General features: G+C 55.0%; 1 protein-coding gene across 1 annotated transcript; it reads left to right on the forward strand.

Moving 5' to 3' along the window:
- The first annotated feature begins 1,340 nt into the window (after positions 1 to 1,340).
- LOC117055463 (zinc finger protein 250-like) lies at positions 1,341 to 12,079 on the forward strand. The gene is made up of 7 exons (XM_033164999.1): positions 1,341 to 1,544; positions 6,756 to 6,907; positions 7,496 to 7,608; positions 8,653 to 8,763; positions 9,361 to 9,474; positions 10,446 to 11,541; positions 11,590 to 12,079. The coding sequence occupies exons 3-7, from the start codon at positions 7,578 to 7,580 to the stop codon at positions 12,077 to 12,079; spliced, it is 1,842 nt and encodes a 613-aa protein (XP_033020890.1). The 5' UTR covers positions 1,341 to 1,544; positions 6,756 to 6,907; positions 7,496 to 7,577.
- Positions 12,080 to 15,396: the final 3,317 nt, after the last annotated feature.

The raw sequence follows: 15,396 nt of genomic DNA on the forward strand, positions 1-15,396 counted from the left end.
TATGCAATTAACTGTTATTGTGTTGTCAGCTTTCTTAGTGGGTCATGCAAACTGCTGTTCTGAATAATGCTTTTAAACAGAGTGGGGGGCACTGGAGATGAGTCTATGGTACCAAGGGGCCAGTGGCCCCCGATTGTTTTGCAACCACTGGAATTAGCACATGAGATTGCCTCCAGAAAGGACAAATCCACACCACACATTTAAAACACATCCTGCACCCCTTCGAAGTGCAGGATTCCCCCCAAAGAATTCTGGGAACTATAGTTTTCCCTCACAGAGATACCATTCCCAGCATCCTTAGCAAACTACAGCTCCCAGGATTCTTTACAAGTCATAGGAATAGGAATAATTTATTATTGGCCAAGTACATTTTCCAACATACTTGGAATTTGTTTCGGCTGCAATGCGATGTAAACATACAGACACTGTTCCTCTCACAATACAAAGAAGCAAAGAAACCCCACCCATATTTTACCTCCCCTTAAGCTATACAACTACGAATTTAACAATTTAATGGCACAAGGGAAAAAACTATTCTTGTGCCTGGCCAATTTTGTATATGAAGTCCTGTAGCGATGTCCAGATGGAAGTAAATCAAGCAGATGATGACCGGGATGTAAAGGATCTGCTACAATTCTCTCTGCTCTCTTCCTAGCTCGGGTAGCATAAATTGTCTCTATTGAAGGCAAGCTAACACCAATTACCCTTTCTGCAATTCTTACAGCTCGTTGGGGCCTTTTCTTGTCTCTCTTGGAGGCTGTACCGTACCAAGCTGTTACAGAATTACAGAGAATTGGTTTAATTGGTCATGTGGTTTAACTATGTGGTTGCGCTTGAAAGGTACGGTGTTAGCATTGCTCCTTGTCCTTTCTCTCCTCCTCCCCACAGCAGAGGAGTTGAGGCCTTCTGATGTAGGCCTCAGGCGCTCCCCGCAGAACTACTTCTCCCATGGTGCCTTGCGCGGAAGAGCCTCTCGCGAGAGGTGAGCCGCGAAACCCGGCCGCCATCGCGAGATTCCCCTCCCACGCTTCTCGGGCAAACGGGACGGCGCCCCATTTCCTGCCTCTGCGCCCGGCGGGAACTCGCTCTCCCATGATGCCGCGCGGCGGGTTCCATTCCACCAATCTCCTTTCAGAGTCCGGGCTGGGGTAAGAAAAAGAAAAAAAGAAAAAGGTCCGTGAGGAGAAACAGGGAAGCGGAAGTGCGTGAATTGTGGAGGGCGAAAAGGGGCGGGGCTTGGGGGGAAGAGAGCCAGCGGGCCTTTCCGGTTCCTTCATCCGGGTCCTTTCTGCTCTATTAAAATAAAAAAATAATCGATATATACACATATATGTATATATAACGGCGCGTGAGGGGACGGGAGGAAAAAAGGAAAAGAAAAGACGAGGCCTCGCCCCTCCGCCGCGTGACGTCACCGCGTGAGGTCACCGGGCCCGAAGATGATGCGTCGGTGACGCGGGCCTCGCGTCCGCCACGGCCGGGGACCGTCACGGTGTTGCTATGGCAACACCGCCTGCTGGGTCAGGGGGTCACCGCGCGGCCTGGTGAGCGGGGCGGGCGGGGGGGGAGGGAGAAGGGGGGAGAGGGCCGGTGGGGGGGTGGTCGTCCTGGCGGTGGGGCGAGGGAAGGGCGGGCCGAGGGGCGCCGTGGGGGGGGGGCAAGGAGCAGCTCCCGAAATAGGGAGAGGCCTCGCGGGTGGGGGGGGGGCGCCTGAGGTGAGGTGGGGGGGGGTGCAGGGGAAGGCCCTCCGAGGGAGGAGGGAGAGGGCCCCTCCCTGCGTAGCTGGATAAAAACCCGGGTCTGGACCCTCCACCCCCCCTCAAAGGGTCCTGCTGGAGGAGGGGGGGTCCTCAAAATCCCCTCCCTCCCTCCTTCCTTCCCGTGGGGGTAAGTGGCAGGCTCCCTTTCTGCTCCCCCTCCTCCCCATGGCACCCCCTTAGGGCGGTGTGGGCTCCCCTCTGCGTCCGCCTGCATTCAGTGCATTTCGCCCTCCCCCCCCCCTTTCCCGGGTCCCTCCCGAATTCCTGAAGTTTCCTCTGCACAAAAGGCTTGCTCCGGAGCAGATGGCCCGGGGAGCCCATTTCCCTACCCAGGGTCGATGGGTGGGCCCTGGGGCACCTTTGGGTGGTGCCACCCACCCACCCACCTTATCCGTCCTGGGGCTTTAGGGTTTCGGTTGAGGCTTCCCAGCCCTCCTCCCAGGCCTTGAGAGGACAGGGCTGGCTGCCCTTAGCCGGGGCAAAGATTGGCTTTGGGGCCTTCCAAACTTGCGGAAATGATGGGTGCAGTGGGTAAGAGGGAGACGGCGGCCTTTTTTATCTGAATGGGGAAACCTGGAAATGCCTGTAATTCAAAAATGGGCCTCTCTCAGTAGGCATCGGTTTCCCTATCAGCATTCATAATCATCTGAACTTTGGCAGCTTTGTACCTGTAAAATGGGGGTTATTAGCATATCTGGCAACCTTTCCCTTATTTTGCGGGAAATTCCCTTATTAAAGCATTGGGAAACAGCAGGGAGGGTTGACAGCTATGGTTAGGTGCCTGTTCGCATTTTTCCCATAGATGGATGTAGCCTCTGGTCTCCCCTGGAGTCAGGGCAGTAGTGGTAGAATTATAGGACAATCCTTTGCATGTCTACTATGAAGCAAGTTTAATCAAATTAAGTGGGAATTTCTCCTGGGTAAGTGTTTTAGCTGTTGAGTGTGGAAAAACCACCAATCTATTATTTCAAGATAGGTGGGATAGTAGCTTCTATCTAGAGAACTGAAAATTTCAAAGGTTGATGTTCAGCACAATCCTCCTGTGCACGTTTACTTGGAGGTAAATTCCATTGTGTCCAGCGAACCAACCGTCCTAGCTAAAGCGTATGCAGTGTTGCAGCCTTAAATGGCCAGCTCTTTTGACTTAGTGATTTGCCAACCCCAAATCAGAGCCAAGTTGAAAAATAGTTTAAAACCAACTTGCCTAGTCGCCTTTGAAATGTGATGCTGGTGATCAGGACATGAGCGTTTCTTCCAACCTGGCTAGGCTGGTGCTGGAAATAAAGTAGCAGGTAGTTAACGCCAGAGTGGGGAAAAGCAAAGATTTCTCTCTAGCCCTTGAGCCTTGGCAGAAAGTTGCCCTTGCAGTTCAGTTGGGAAACGTGCGGATGGCAGAGGTCAAAAAGATATTTGCAGCCTCTGGGGACAAGTGAGGGAATTGCTGTTGTATTTCTGGGTCCGCTGCTAAAAATGGCTTGTTTTCTGCTTTGTGGGTTGTGCTGGGAAGGCTGCAGTGGGGCTGGCTGGCGGGTGGGGCTTTGGTGCTGAGCTGGAGGAGCTTGCGCTGTCAGGAGTGGAGCTTTGTCCACTGTGGGGCCAGTTCTCCAGTTTCTTTTCTGGATCCTTAACTAGCTTCTAGATTTTCCTTGAGTGCTTCTGGCCGTGGTTTGAGTTTCCTATCTTGACAGCAAAGTGTGGCAGGAAGCGATTAACCTCAGCTTGCTAAGGTTAACTGCTGCACAATTTTCGATTCCTTAAACATTTTGTGCTAAGAGGGGATTTGTCTTTTTATTCCCCCCATTAATCAGTTCAGATTTCAAAGCTTTTGTCTGAAAGAGAGCACCTTTCCCAAGTGGAAGAAACCTTATGTGAAAGTTTTTGTAATTTGCTTATGGGCAAAAACTGTCTTGGCCAGACGTGTTCCTCTGGCTGTGGGGATGGGTCTGTGCCTTTGAATGGACATGGCAGAAGAACTGTGGAATGGCTGCGACAGCAGATCCTGCTCCCACCTGTCTTCCAGAGAAGACAGTTTTGGAATGGGAATCTCCAGAGACTAAGGAGCAGCCTGAGAAGGAATGATGGGGCAGGCTGGGCAGCTGCTCCCTCCTCATTGTGTCTGCCAGGCTGGACCAAGAGAGAGTGGGGACTTGGGGTGGCATTGCTGGAGGCAACAATTCTGTCCTTTTCCCACCCCCTGTAGACTATATTTTTTGCTGATTCCTGTCCCTTGGAACAAGGCATCCCCTCTCCCTTGGTCAGAGTGTTTCACTGTGTCCTTTACATTCTTTTTCAAGACCAATTTCCTTTGCCAAAGCTCTTCCAGTTAACATGCATTCACTTTCTCTGCTGTGACCCCGTCTTGTTGAGCGACTGGGGGCTACTCTGGGGGTGTTCCCTTTGGTATGGTTGCAGTTCAGTGGGCAGGCTATTAAGTTTCAGTTTTGAAACCCAGGTTCGCCATCTTGGAAGGTGGTGGACTCTCTTTCATTGGAGGCTTTTAAGCAGAATTTGGATGGCCATCTGCCAGCGATGTTTAGCTGTGATTCCGGTATTGTAGTGGATTGGACTAGATGACCCTTTGGATCCTCTGCAATTCTGTGATGCTGGGATCCCCACTCAGCTCTAGCATTTGCTTTGCCACCTTTGACTCTGCCTAAGCCTAAGGGATGCGGGTGACGCTGTGGGTTAAACCACTGAGCTTTGGGCTTGCCGATCAGAAGGTCGGTGGTTCGAATCCCCGCAACGGGGTGAGCTCCTGTTGTTCGGTCCCTGCTCTTGCCAACCTAGCAGTTCGAAAGCATGAAGTGCAAGTAGATAAATAGGTACCGCTCCGGCGGGAAGGTAAACAGCATTTACATGCGCTGCTCTGGTTCACCAGAAGCGGCTTAGTCATGCTGGCCACATGACCCGGAAGCTGTACGCCGGCTCCCTTGGCCTGTAAAGTGAGATGAGCGCTGCAACCCCAGAGTCGTTCGCAACTGGACCTAACGGTCAGGGGTCCCTTTACCTTTACCTTTAAACTTCCATATGGATGAAAAGTAACTTTCCTAAGGGCCAGGGACTTCTGTAGGAACCTTTTTGAAGAAAAAAGAACCTGGACATGCAGGATGCTGGATTCTTTGTCCAAGATTCCAAGGCTGTGTTTGCTGGGTCAGATTCCGCAGTGCCCTGAGATCTTGGGATCAGGAAGTTAAAGTAAGGATTGAAAGACAGTGGATCAGAAGACAGCTGAGGCTATAGCCAGCTAAGGGAAAGAAGTGTCTGCAGAGGCTCAGGGGGAAATAGTCTTGATGTGTCTGGAAGCTGCCAAGTGGGTAACGAAAGCAAGGATTCTCGGGAGCTAGCGCTTCACAGCCAATGGTATTCTGTGGCATCCATGAGACTGCAGAAAGCCACCACGACTAGTAGCCATTCAGTAGCCTTCAAGGATTTGTCTAATCCTCTTTTAGTGGCCACCACTGAGTCTTCTGGCAGCAGATTCCACAGGTGAATTGTGCATTGTCCAAAGAAGTCCTTTCCGTTTTCTGTCTTAAATCCTTTGCCATAAATTTCATTGAATTATCCTGTTATTTATGCCTCTGAGGTTACAAATCCTTTTCAAGGTGTGCAAGTAAAATACAGTGGTGCCCCGCTAGACGAATGCCTCGCTAGATAAAAAACTCGCTAGACGAACAGCATTTGTCTAGCGGAAGCTGCCCCGCAAGACGAAAAAGTCAATGGGGCTGCTTCGCAAGACGAAAAATTTTTGTCTTTTTTTTGTTTGTTTAGCGGAGCGCGGCTGTCATTGCCGCTTCGCTAGACGAAAAAACCGCTAGACGAAAAAATTTGTAGAACGAATTATTTTCGTCTAGCGGGGCACCAGTGTAAAAAAAAAAAAAAAAAACCCCACAGTGTGGTTGCTATGAAGCAGTGGCAAAGCATAAAAACAGAAAACCTCACCAGGATCCTCCTTCCTGAGCATTGGCGGCCAAACTCTCTCTGCAGCAGTCGGGAGCAGAGGGTGTTACTCTGCCCTCTATCATTGCCAGAGGTAGTAGTGGAGGCGGGGAGGGTGAGATTCCCCCCCTCCATTTCCTTATAGAACCATAAATTTGTAGGCATGGAAACAACCCAAAAGGTTATCCAGTCCAACCTGCTGCAATGCATACGGTAATTTTTACCATGCATAATTTTATAACCGTCCAGCATATCCCTTCTTACTATTTTTTTTTTAAATAGTGGACGGTCACCCCATATCAAAAAAACAAATAGTGTAGATCCAGAAAAGATGAAGGGAACTCATCAGGAAGAGGCTTCTCCTCGTTTGGGTTGGGGTTTCCTTCGCCTTTTCTTTGTTTTTTGATACGGAGTGACCCAGGCTCCTTAGCATACCAAACACAGCAGCTATAGCATCATCTATATTTCTGGGCAGGAATCGTAGAATTGCAGAGTTTGAAGGGACCCCCAAGGGCCATCTAGTCCCTGACTCTGCCACCGTAGCCCTCAACCTGTTCTTTGGCACCTGCTGATGCTTCCTTTCACGTTCTCTATGGTCTTGCAATTCACATGGCTCTCCCCCCTCCCCCCCAGCGCTCTCTGTGTGTCTGCAGGCGGAGAGGAGACCTGGCGGCATATCGGTGCTGTTGTCTCCCCAGCAAGCATTTCCAAGTGAAAGGGTGCCTTTTATTGGGCCAGCTTGTCTCCCAGAGGCTGCAATTGAGCTTGTGAAATGTACGTTCTTTCTTGAGTTTCTGTGTTCGGTATGCAGTAATGAACATAAGAAGAAACGGCTGGATCAGGCCAGTGACCCATCTAGTCCAGCATCCCATTCTCACAGCGGCTGGCCAGATGCCCTAACGGTTGAATCTAGTGCTTGCAAAACAACAACAACAAGCAGTTTTCTTTGCACAGAGACTCAGAGAAATTGAGCAAAGCTAGATGATTTGCAGGGGGCTTGGGTTACTCTGGGCCTCAGCCCCCTGTTTGCTTAACCTCTTCTCCTCCCGGTTGATGCAGGGCCTTTCAGAAAGAGCAGCAAAAGTAAACCGCCAGAAGGATGCTCAGACTCGCAGGACGGATGCCGTTTGCCTTTCAGTTGCCAAGGAGAAACATGGTCTCCCCTCCCTGGATAACGGTCCTAGGAAATGCCTGCAAGGGGGGCTGCCCAGGTAGGGCAGGGGAAGTCTTAGCCATGGGTTGGAGCTCTCTGGGGCAGCTGCTTCTTGCCTTCTGGCACCTTGCTTGGGGAGGGCCCCTCCGTCCCTGTGCCAATCGGGAACGAATTGACTAAAAAACAGTTTTTATCCAAGAGCTGTAACTATTTTAAATGCTGTAACTAAATGATCTGATCTGATCTTGGGGAGTCGTGATGGATGGTATGTATGTGTATGTTTGGCTGTAAATGTATGAATGTGTATATGTGGCTGTAAATGCAGGATGGCATTCCATTTCGTTGTACTATGTACAATGACAACAAAGTATCTATATCTATCTATCTATCTATCTATCTATCTATCTATCTATCTGAGGCAGCCATAATTGGCCCTCCAGCAGATGCCCCACCCTGGCCATGCTGATGGGAGCTGATGGGAGTTGTAGTCCAGCCACATGTGAGGAATACCTCGCTGCCCATCCCTGCTGGTCCGAGGCTGTAGCTTTGGTATAAGGCGGCTCCTGCCGCTCCCGGGTTGGGCTCCCTGGTTCTGAGGCGGCTTCCTCCAAGCAGGGCAAGCGCTGACTAGTCCATCTTGTCACAGCAGGTGACGTCTGAGCCTGCCCTGGTCTGCATCTCCCTGGAGGAGGTCCCGGAGAATCCGCAAGGAGTCGGCGGGTGTGGTGATGGAGAACTACGAGCTGGTCACTTCCCTGGGTAAGATGCTGCTGCTTCTGTTCCGGGGAGGCAGTTGCTCGCCTGAATTTTTGTTGGCTTGCCTGTTGGGAGCCTCAGAAAGGCTCGGCTCCTCGTTCACGCTGGCTCTGCTCAAGAGGGGCGAGCTGCCCTCACCAGGCGATGCGGAACGAGGCAGATAGCTAATACAGTGGTGCCTCGGAAGTCAAACGGAATCCGTTCCGGAACTCCATTTGACTTCTAAAACGTTTGGAAAACATGGCGCGGCTTCTGGTTGGCTGCAGGGAGCTCCTGCAGCCAATTGGAAGCCGCGTAAGCCACGTCGGACGTTCAGGTTCCAAAGAACGTTTGCAAACCGGAAAACTCACTTCCAGGGTTGCGGTGTTTGGGAGCGTTTGAGTCACAAGGCGTTCGGGATCCAAGGCACGACTGTATTGTGAGGGCCAGAGGGTCAGTCCGCCTCTTTCCTGCCAATTGTTAGGCCTCCACTCCAGACAGCAGAGGCCCCCCCGGTGAAGACCCAGCACAGCTTCCCTCTAGCATGTGATGCTGGAGCCCAGCTCTGAGGTTTCAACAGCATGTTTGGTGGCGGCTGGCTGAGTCTGTTGGGGTTACTTAACATAAGAAGAGGCGGCTGGATCCGGCCAGTGGCCCATCCAGCCCAGAATCCCGTTGGCCCCACCAGATGCCCGTCTGGGAAACCTGCAGGCAGAGTCCGAGCACAACAGCAGCTCTCCCCCGTCCCTTGGATTCTGGCAACTGGGGTTCAGAAGCATTTCTGCCTCTGACTGTGAAGGCAGACCACGGCCAGTAGTCCTCTCCTCCATCAGTTTGCCATGCATTTGCTTCCGTGTGTAGACGCGATTCTGCGGTAGATATTTTTACCGGAAAGAAACCCTCTACCTTTAAGATCCTGCCCTGGGGTGTTGTGGGGGTACAGAGGGGCCGCCTCTCCAACGCATCTGCCTTCAAGGAGTGCTCCTTTCTCTGTGCCAGGTGTGGAAACCTGAGTCAGCCATTTAAAAGCCACCGCAATGGAGCGTAATGGTGTTCCTCCCTCTCCAGGCTACCCGGTTCTCAAACCTGATCTCCTGTCTCGGATCGAGCGTGCTGGAGAGCAGTGTGTTGGTGATCAGCTGGACTCTAGCAGAGGGATCCCAACAGATCCCTGCCCAGGTAAGCCACTAAGCAGAGTGGGAGCACTGGATCACCTTCATCAGTTTTGTTGAATTAATCAAACTAAATCTGTTTTGGAATATTTGTGCAATTAATGGTTAACTGTTTCTAATTTTATTGCGTTATCATATTCCTTAGTGGGTCGTATTCAGAACTGCTGTTCTGAATAATGCTTAAGAGTAGGGTTTGGGGCGCTGGGGTTGAGTGTGTGGACCAACAATGTTTGAGAGCAACTGCTCTGGAGGGCACCGGTTTGGGGGTGGCTCTTAGGGAATGTGGTGGTGTGACCCTTGAAAACGTGGATGTTCTCTTCTTGCTGCCGCCCCCGCACCCCCAGTTTTCTCTTGCGCTGCTGCAAATATGCCTTGCTGTCACTTCAGCCCACCTTCCAGAAACAGAGATAGAAGCCACAGAGGCCACGGCCAGAGTTTCTGGAGGCCCTTGGCACACAGTGCCCGTGGTACCTTTGGGCTTCGGTCTCTCTCTGCAGGTGTGGCCCCTTCACCTTCTTCCGAGTCTTCCTGTTGGCTGAGAAGGCAAGTGCAGGTTTCTCACACGCAGAGCGCAGCAAAACTAACCACTTCTTCCCTGTGCCAGGCTACCGGTTCTTCAAACCCGAGAGCTTATCCTGGATTGAACGGTGGGAGGAGCTTGGCGTCACGGATCGCCAGAAGCTGGAGGAAGGCAAGCTGTGCACAGGCTCCTGCCAAGGTGAGGAGCCATCCAGCAGAGGGTGTTGCCTATTGGTTGACTCCAGCAGCAGTTTGGGTTGCCAGGCCAATGGGGAGGGAGCCTGTGGCCCTTCAGATGACACTGGACTTCAACTCCCACAATCCCTGGCCAGGGACTGTGCTGGCAAAGGGAACTGATGGGAGTTGGGAGCCTGACGATATCAGGGAGAGCCACTTCTGTTCTAAAACAATAAATAATGAGGTACCCATTTATTTACCGTTCTCTGCAGCCACAGCAGGTGCTGTGATTTGCCAGCCGTTTGACCTCGCCCCTGGAGGTGCACTCCATTGTCTCTTGAGACAGGTGGATAAGAACAACCCATTTATTCTAAAAAATAATAATAATGTTTTGCCCCCCTCCCAGCCCTGAATGTACAGGGCGGATCGTTGCCTGCGTAAAAATACGGCATGTTGTGGACCTTTTCACTCCCGCAGCAGCCTTGCCCCAAACATTCACGGCATACCTCCTTATTCTTATTATTTAGTTGGTTTTTTGATTGTTTGCATATATTTATAACGTAGCAAGTACAGCAGTAGAGGCCACATAAAAGCAGAAAGGAATATCTAGAAATAAACATATAGGAACAAAGTTCTATACCAAAATAAAAATAATAATCAATTAATGCCACCAGGTTCCAAGTAACACAAGTGGACTTGCATTAGCCTGCAACTTATTACTTCAGTATATTGTAAAAGCAGTCCATTAATTGATAAATACATTGCCTTGTAAGCTTAACCATGCCTGCCGTATCCCAGATTGGTTTATACATTCTCTCATGGACTTAGGAGTGGCCTTTCATCCTTTTTCCTGGAGAGTTTGTGTGCAAAACGAAGCTCCTCTGTTCTTCTGCAAAGGCCGCCATGTGCTTTGATCCTCTCGCCCCTTCTCATGCTTCCTTTCCACCTCTTTTCTCCCTCCCCCCTCCCTTTCTCTCTTCCCACCCCGTTCAGGAGCAGCCGGCCGCGGCAAGGCCATCAAGGAGGAGGAAGGTGGCCAGAAGGGCTTTGTGGCCAGCTTGGAGCGCTACCAGCTCTTCCCCGACAGCTCTCGAGCGGGCCTTTTCCTGGCGCCCAACGCCGCCCAGCTGCGGGCGCAGCAGCCTCGTGTCAAGAAGGAGGAAGCGGCCTCGTGTGAGCCGGGCCTGTGTGGCCCCGGGCGCCCCTCTCAGGGCCTGGGCTCAGGCCCTTTCGCCTGTGTGGTTTGCGGGAAGTGCTTCCGCCAGAAGCAGGGCCTCATCACGCATGGGCGCATCCACACGGGCGAGAAGCCCTACCCGTGCCTGGAGTGCGGCAAGCGCTTCCGCCAGCGCCCCAACCTGCTGACGCACCAGCGGGTGCACACGGGCGAGCGGCCCTTCCCCTGCCTGCGCTGCGGCAAGCGCTTCAGCCAGAAGGCCAACCTGGCGGCCCACCAGCGCACCCACGCCGTCCAGGAGGGGCTGATCGCCCCGGAGCCCAAGACGCCCGTGCCGCGGGGCAGCCGCCAGACGGAGAAGCCCTTCCCCTGCAACGTCTGCGGGAAGAGCTTCAGCCAGCGCCCCAACCTCATCACCCACCAGCGGATCCACACGGGCGAGAAGCCTTTCGCCTGCACCGAGTGCGGGAAGCGCTTCAACCAGCGCGCCAACCTCATCACCCACCGCCGCATCCACTCGGGCGAGAGGCCCTTCCCCTGCGCCACCTGCGGCCGCCGCTTCAGCCAGAAGGGCAACCTTGCCGCCCACCAGCGCACCCACTCCCAGCAGAGGCCCCACGCCTGCTCCTGCTGCCCCAAGCGTTTCAAGGGAGAGTCGGCCCTCCGAGCGCACCAGAGGACCCACCGGCAGGTCCTGGGAGCTGACCCGCTGGCCGGAGCCCTCTTGGCGGTGGCTCCCGGCCTCCAGCAGCAGGCCCCCCTCCCCGGGGACCCCACCTCGGCTGCGCAGAGGGCCACGCCGGCCCCCCGCCAGGATCTGCCCGGGGACCCCACTCCAGGCGTCCATCGGGCTGCCTCCTCCGGTCAGCAAGCGCAGCAGCAGCAGCAGCAACAACAACAACAACAACAACAACAGCCACAGCAGCAGCAGCAGCACGGAGCCCCTCATGGGCCACAGAGTCTTCCCGCGGACCCTCCACCCGGTTCCCACGCAGCAGCGGGCCCCGCTGGACACCTCCAGGGTGTGGCCCCCGGCTCAGAGCAAGGGCCGAAGCTGAGTGCCCCGCCGGCCGTGATGGACCCCCACGCCGAGATGCTCCACTGCCAGCGCCGGCTGAGCCTGCCTGTCCTGCCCACATCCAGCGCCCATTCCGTGGTGCCCATGGGGCAGCCGCAGCCCATCACCACCAAGCCCAAGAGCCTGGCCGGACCGCGGCTGGACGCCCCCGGCGAAATGCTCCACTGCCTCTGCCACGCCAGCAGGGCCTCCCTGGTCATTCCTCACCCGCCACACCTGGGGCAGCTCCAGGCGGGGGCCAGGGACGCACCTGGCCGCGCCTGGCTGGGCATCCCGTGCCCGGCCCGCACCCTGCAGCTCCAGCAGGGGGCCCAGGGCCACCCCGCCGCCCCCAACCCGAGACTCTGCTCCATCCCGGATTCCCTGCGATAGCTTTCTCCTCCCCAAAGACGGGCGCTGTGCAAGCACAGATTGGTGGGGGCTGGGCTTGGCCCTCCCCGCAAAGGACCTCCCACACATAAACAGCCCTCAGCGGTGGGGCGAGGCGGTGGGGCTCATGCATGTATTGTGGACAGGAGAGCCCTCAGCCTGCACCGACCCCCCCCTCCCCAAACCTTGAGACACGTGCAAAACCCCACTCTTTGCTCCTGCATCTCCTGGCACAGAAAACGATCGATATTTCTTGCAGCGCCACCAGACTTCTCCCCCTAGAAGCTTGAGCCCGCGGGGGTGTCATTGTGCCAAGCGTATTTTCTTCATCCCTACAGTCCTCCCCCCCGCCATGTACCACACCCTCCTCCCTCCACCCCAGGAACCAGCGGAACTCTGTTCGACCGCCTTGTGCAGCACAGATGCGGCGGAAATCTGCCTCCCCCAGGGAGGTGAAAGGGGCCCTGCGAGCAGGCAGCGTCTCCAGACCGGCAGGCAGCAACGTTATAGGGCCTTCCTTTGAAAAGAGGACTCTGGAGAGGACTGGCTTCCTCCCCCTCCTTCCGCATGCCTGCTGTCGCCTAGCAAATTCCAGCCGGGATCTCTCGCCTTCGGGGTCCAGAGTGGCGGGTGCAGGAGAGGACAGCACCCTCCCTATGTGTGTAACGGGGAGATGCCTTAGCTGCCGTGCCGTGCGAGGCCAGCCACACTTGACCAGCACAAAGGAACCACGGGAACAGCCACGGCTGGGCTCTGCAGGCGACAGGCTAATGGGATCTCGCTGCCTACCAGATCCCAGGCTCATTTCCCTCGTTGGCCCTGTGCAACCGAGGATACCGAATGCAGGAGATTCGGGTGACGAGGAACATTATCAGTCTGCTGCAGGAGCAACACGGATGGTTGGATTTCCCGGGGTTGGGGAGGGGGCGAACTTGTGCCAAGAACCCTTGCCCATAATCTCCATGCTTCCCCCTTGCTTCCTCGCGGGCAGAGCAGACTCGTGACGCCTCTCCTGCCCCATGGCACTCTGCATGCTTTGCCATTTCACGGAAAAGCGGGGCGGGTGGTTGAAGGAGGGAAAGACACCCCCCCACACACACCTCCAAAGACTGGGAGAGGGGGGAGGACTGAAGCATGCTTCAGAAGCGGCGTGTTGCTACGGAGCGGTCCGGATCCTGGGAGCAAGCAGAAAAGTCCACTCTGCGAGGAGAGCTGGGCTTCCTTCGTCTTCAGCCTGCGGAGGCGTGTGCTGCAGGTGGGAAGCAGTCCCTCCACAAGGCCGGCCAGCGAGCTCTGGCCAGCTGTGAAGAGGGGAGGTGCCTGCTCTGTCCCCAAACCTGGGTGCAACCGGTGGCCTAGAAGTGTCCAAAGCTGCCTTCCCTGGGCCTGGTGCCCTCTGGGTGTTTTGGTGCCGCTGGGACTGATGGGGGTTGTTCTCCAAAACACCCGGAGGGCGCCAGGCTGGGACCAAGGCCGGTCTGTAGTGTAGGCGTGGATGAGGTATGGAAGCGTTGACCAAAGAGGAGGAGGAGTGGAGGGATCTCCAGGGGTCCCTCCTCTCGGGAAGACTGGGTTGTAGGGCAGGAGAAGCAGCCAAAGCACTTTACATGTGACCCACGTTAGGCCCCCTTGACCTCGGTTCCGCCTTCCCCACTGTGTGTTGACTGGTCTGCAGAGACCGGCCTGGCTTGATGGGCTGGAGGACTTGCTGCATTGGCTCAGTGGGCAGCCATGTTGGTTTTTGGGCGTGCCAACGGGCTGCTTGTTCCTCCCCTGCTTTGCAAAGCAGGCCCCCCAAAGCTCCCCTCGGGGTGCCACCCCTTAGAAAAAGGACCCCAGGCAACGAGAGGGGGAATCTGTGCCTTAAGCTCTCAGATCCTCGGCCCACTTTGCCAACCAGTCCTGGTTGGAGGGTGGCATCGTGGTGGGGAGGGTGTTGAATGCACATAAAACTGGGCCAGGTGCTTTAGAAGCTGTAGGCAGGGCACAATCAGGTGGCCGAGGAGAGAGTTGTGGGGTATAAGAGGTATGAGTGCCCCATAGGAGTCCAGGCTCCCATAGCGGGGAGAAGGAGGCGTGAAAACTGTGTGCCCCAGACACCGCTGGCTCTTTTTCCTTGGGGGCTGCAGGCTGTTGGTTCGTCTTGGCCAGACTGTGCCCAGTTGAGGCCCCGCAAGTGCTGTTGGATTCCCAGCTCCTGCCAGGCCCAGCAGGCAAAGGCTGGTTGAGATGCTGAGTTGCCCAAAGGAAGAGAAACTGTGTGTCTGGAGGGGAGGCCCAGGTGGCTGGGGGCGGGGGGCAAAGACCCCTGTGCCAGAAAAGTGCAAAATGCCCAAGGAGAAAGCGGGTGGAAAGAGAAGCGTGAGAGAGCCAGGATACGTGCAACACAGCTGATAAAATGATTAGATCGTCTAAGGTGTCTGTATCTCACCATCCCTCTGGCTATCAGCCGTTTTTGTGTGTGGCTTGGGGGGAGCAGTGCAAAGGGTTAACGGAGGGGCAGCTCCCTGTGGCTGCGATGCAGGGGGAAAGCAAAGGCCCGGTGGCTGATGCCCCTCGTCCTGTTACACGTTGCCCCCGACACAGAGCAAGGCTGGAGAATTAATGTTCGGTCCTTTAGCGTTTGGGGAATGGTTTGTTCCCACCTCTCAAGAACCCGCTCTGATGTCTCTGGGGGTGAGGGAAGTACCTCGGGTGCCAAGATGCAAGGGTCTTCCCGCAGTTGGGAGGGATGAAGCCCTTCCCCTGACCTCTGCACTGTGCAGCTTCCTGGCTCTGGAGTAAAAGTCACCCCTTCCCCCCAGGAGGCTGGAGAAAAACCTGGGTCAGCTCTGGCCACAGGAATGTCCAACGCCCCACCTCCCTCCAAGGCTCCTTCTCCAGGCTGGGCATTTGTTCCAGGTTAAGGCTGCACTCCTGAACCCCCTGAGCTGCTATGGAGGGTTGCAGAGGGCAGTCTTGGAAGCTCACAAGGGCCCCTTCTTGCACAGGGTTTTAGTGAAGCCCAGGGCACCCGTGGGGAAAAGCGATGCTCTGCTTGTGCCTGACGGATCTTTTGGGGCTGGTGACTTAAATGCAATGTGTGTGTTTTCTGGCAGGAGGCGTTGGGCGCTAACCCCTTTGGGGAGGAGGGAGCAAAAGAACCATTGTTGGGGGGAGGATGAGGAGGGGTTGTGGGCAATGGCAGCAGCCAAGAAAGCTCTTTTCGGTCCTTGTGTTTGTGCCCGGTTGTTTGGCCTTCGCCTTGGTGTTCTGTGCCGTAGGGAGTGTTCTGGGGTGGGGTGGAACACATTGGCACAGGTGTGCTTGCTTGGCATTTG

The sequence above is a fragment of the Lacerta agilis genome, chromosome 12 (assembly GCF_009819535.1).
Source record: "Lacerta agilis isolate rLacAgi1 chromosome 12, rLacAgi1.pri, whole genome shotgun sequence".
Lineage (NCBI taxonomy): Eukaryota > Metazoa > Chordata > Lepidosauria > Squamata > Lacertidae > Lacerta > Lacerta agilis.

Bases quoted from the DNA above. Each gene is read 5' to 3' on its own strand.
- LOC117055463 (XM_033164999.1), top strand. From the start codon at position 7,578: ATGGAGAACTACGAGCTGGTCACTTCCCTGG. The intron at 8,764-9,360 runs GTAAGCCACTAA...TCCCTGTGCCAG, and splicing joins CCCAACAGATCCCTGCCCAG to GCTACCGGTTCTTCAAACCC. The intron at 11,542-11,589 runs ACAGCCACAGCA...TGGGCCACAGAG, and splicing joins CAACAACAACAACAACAACA to TCTTCCCGCGGACCCTCCAC.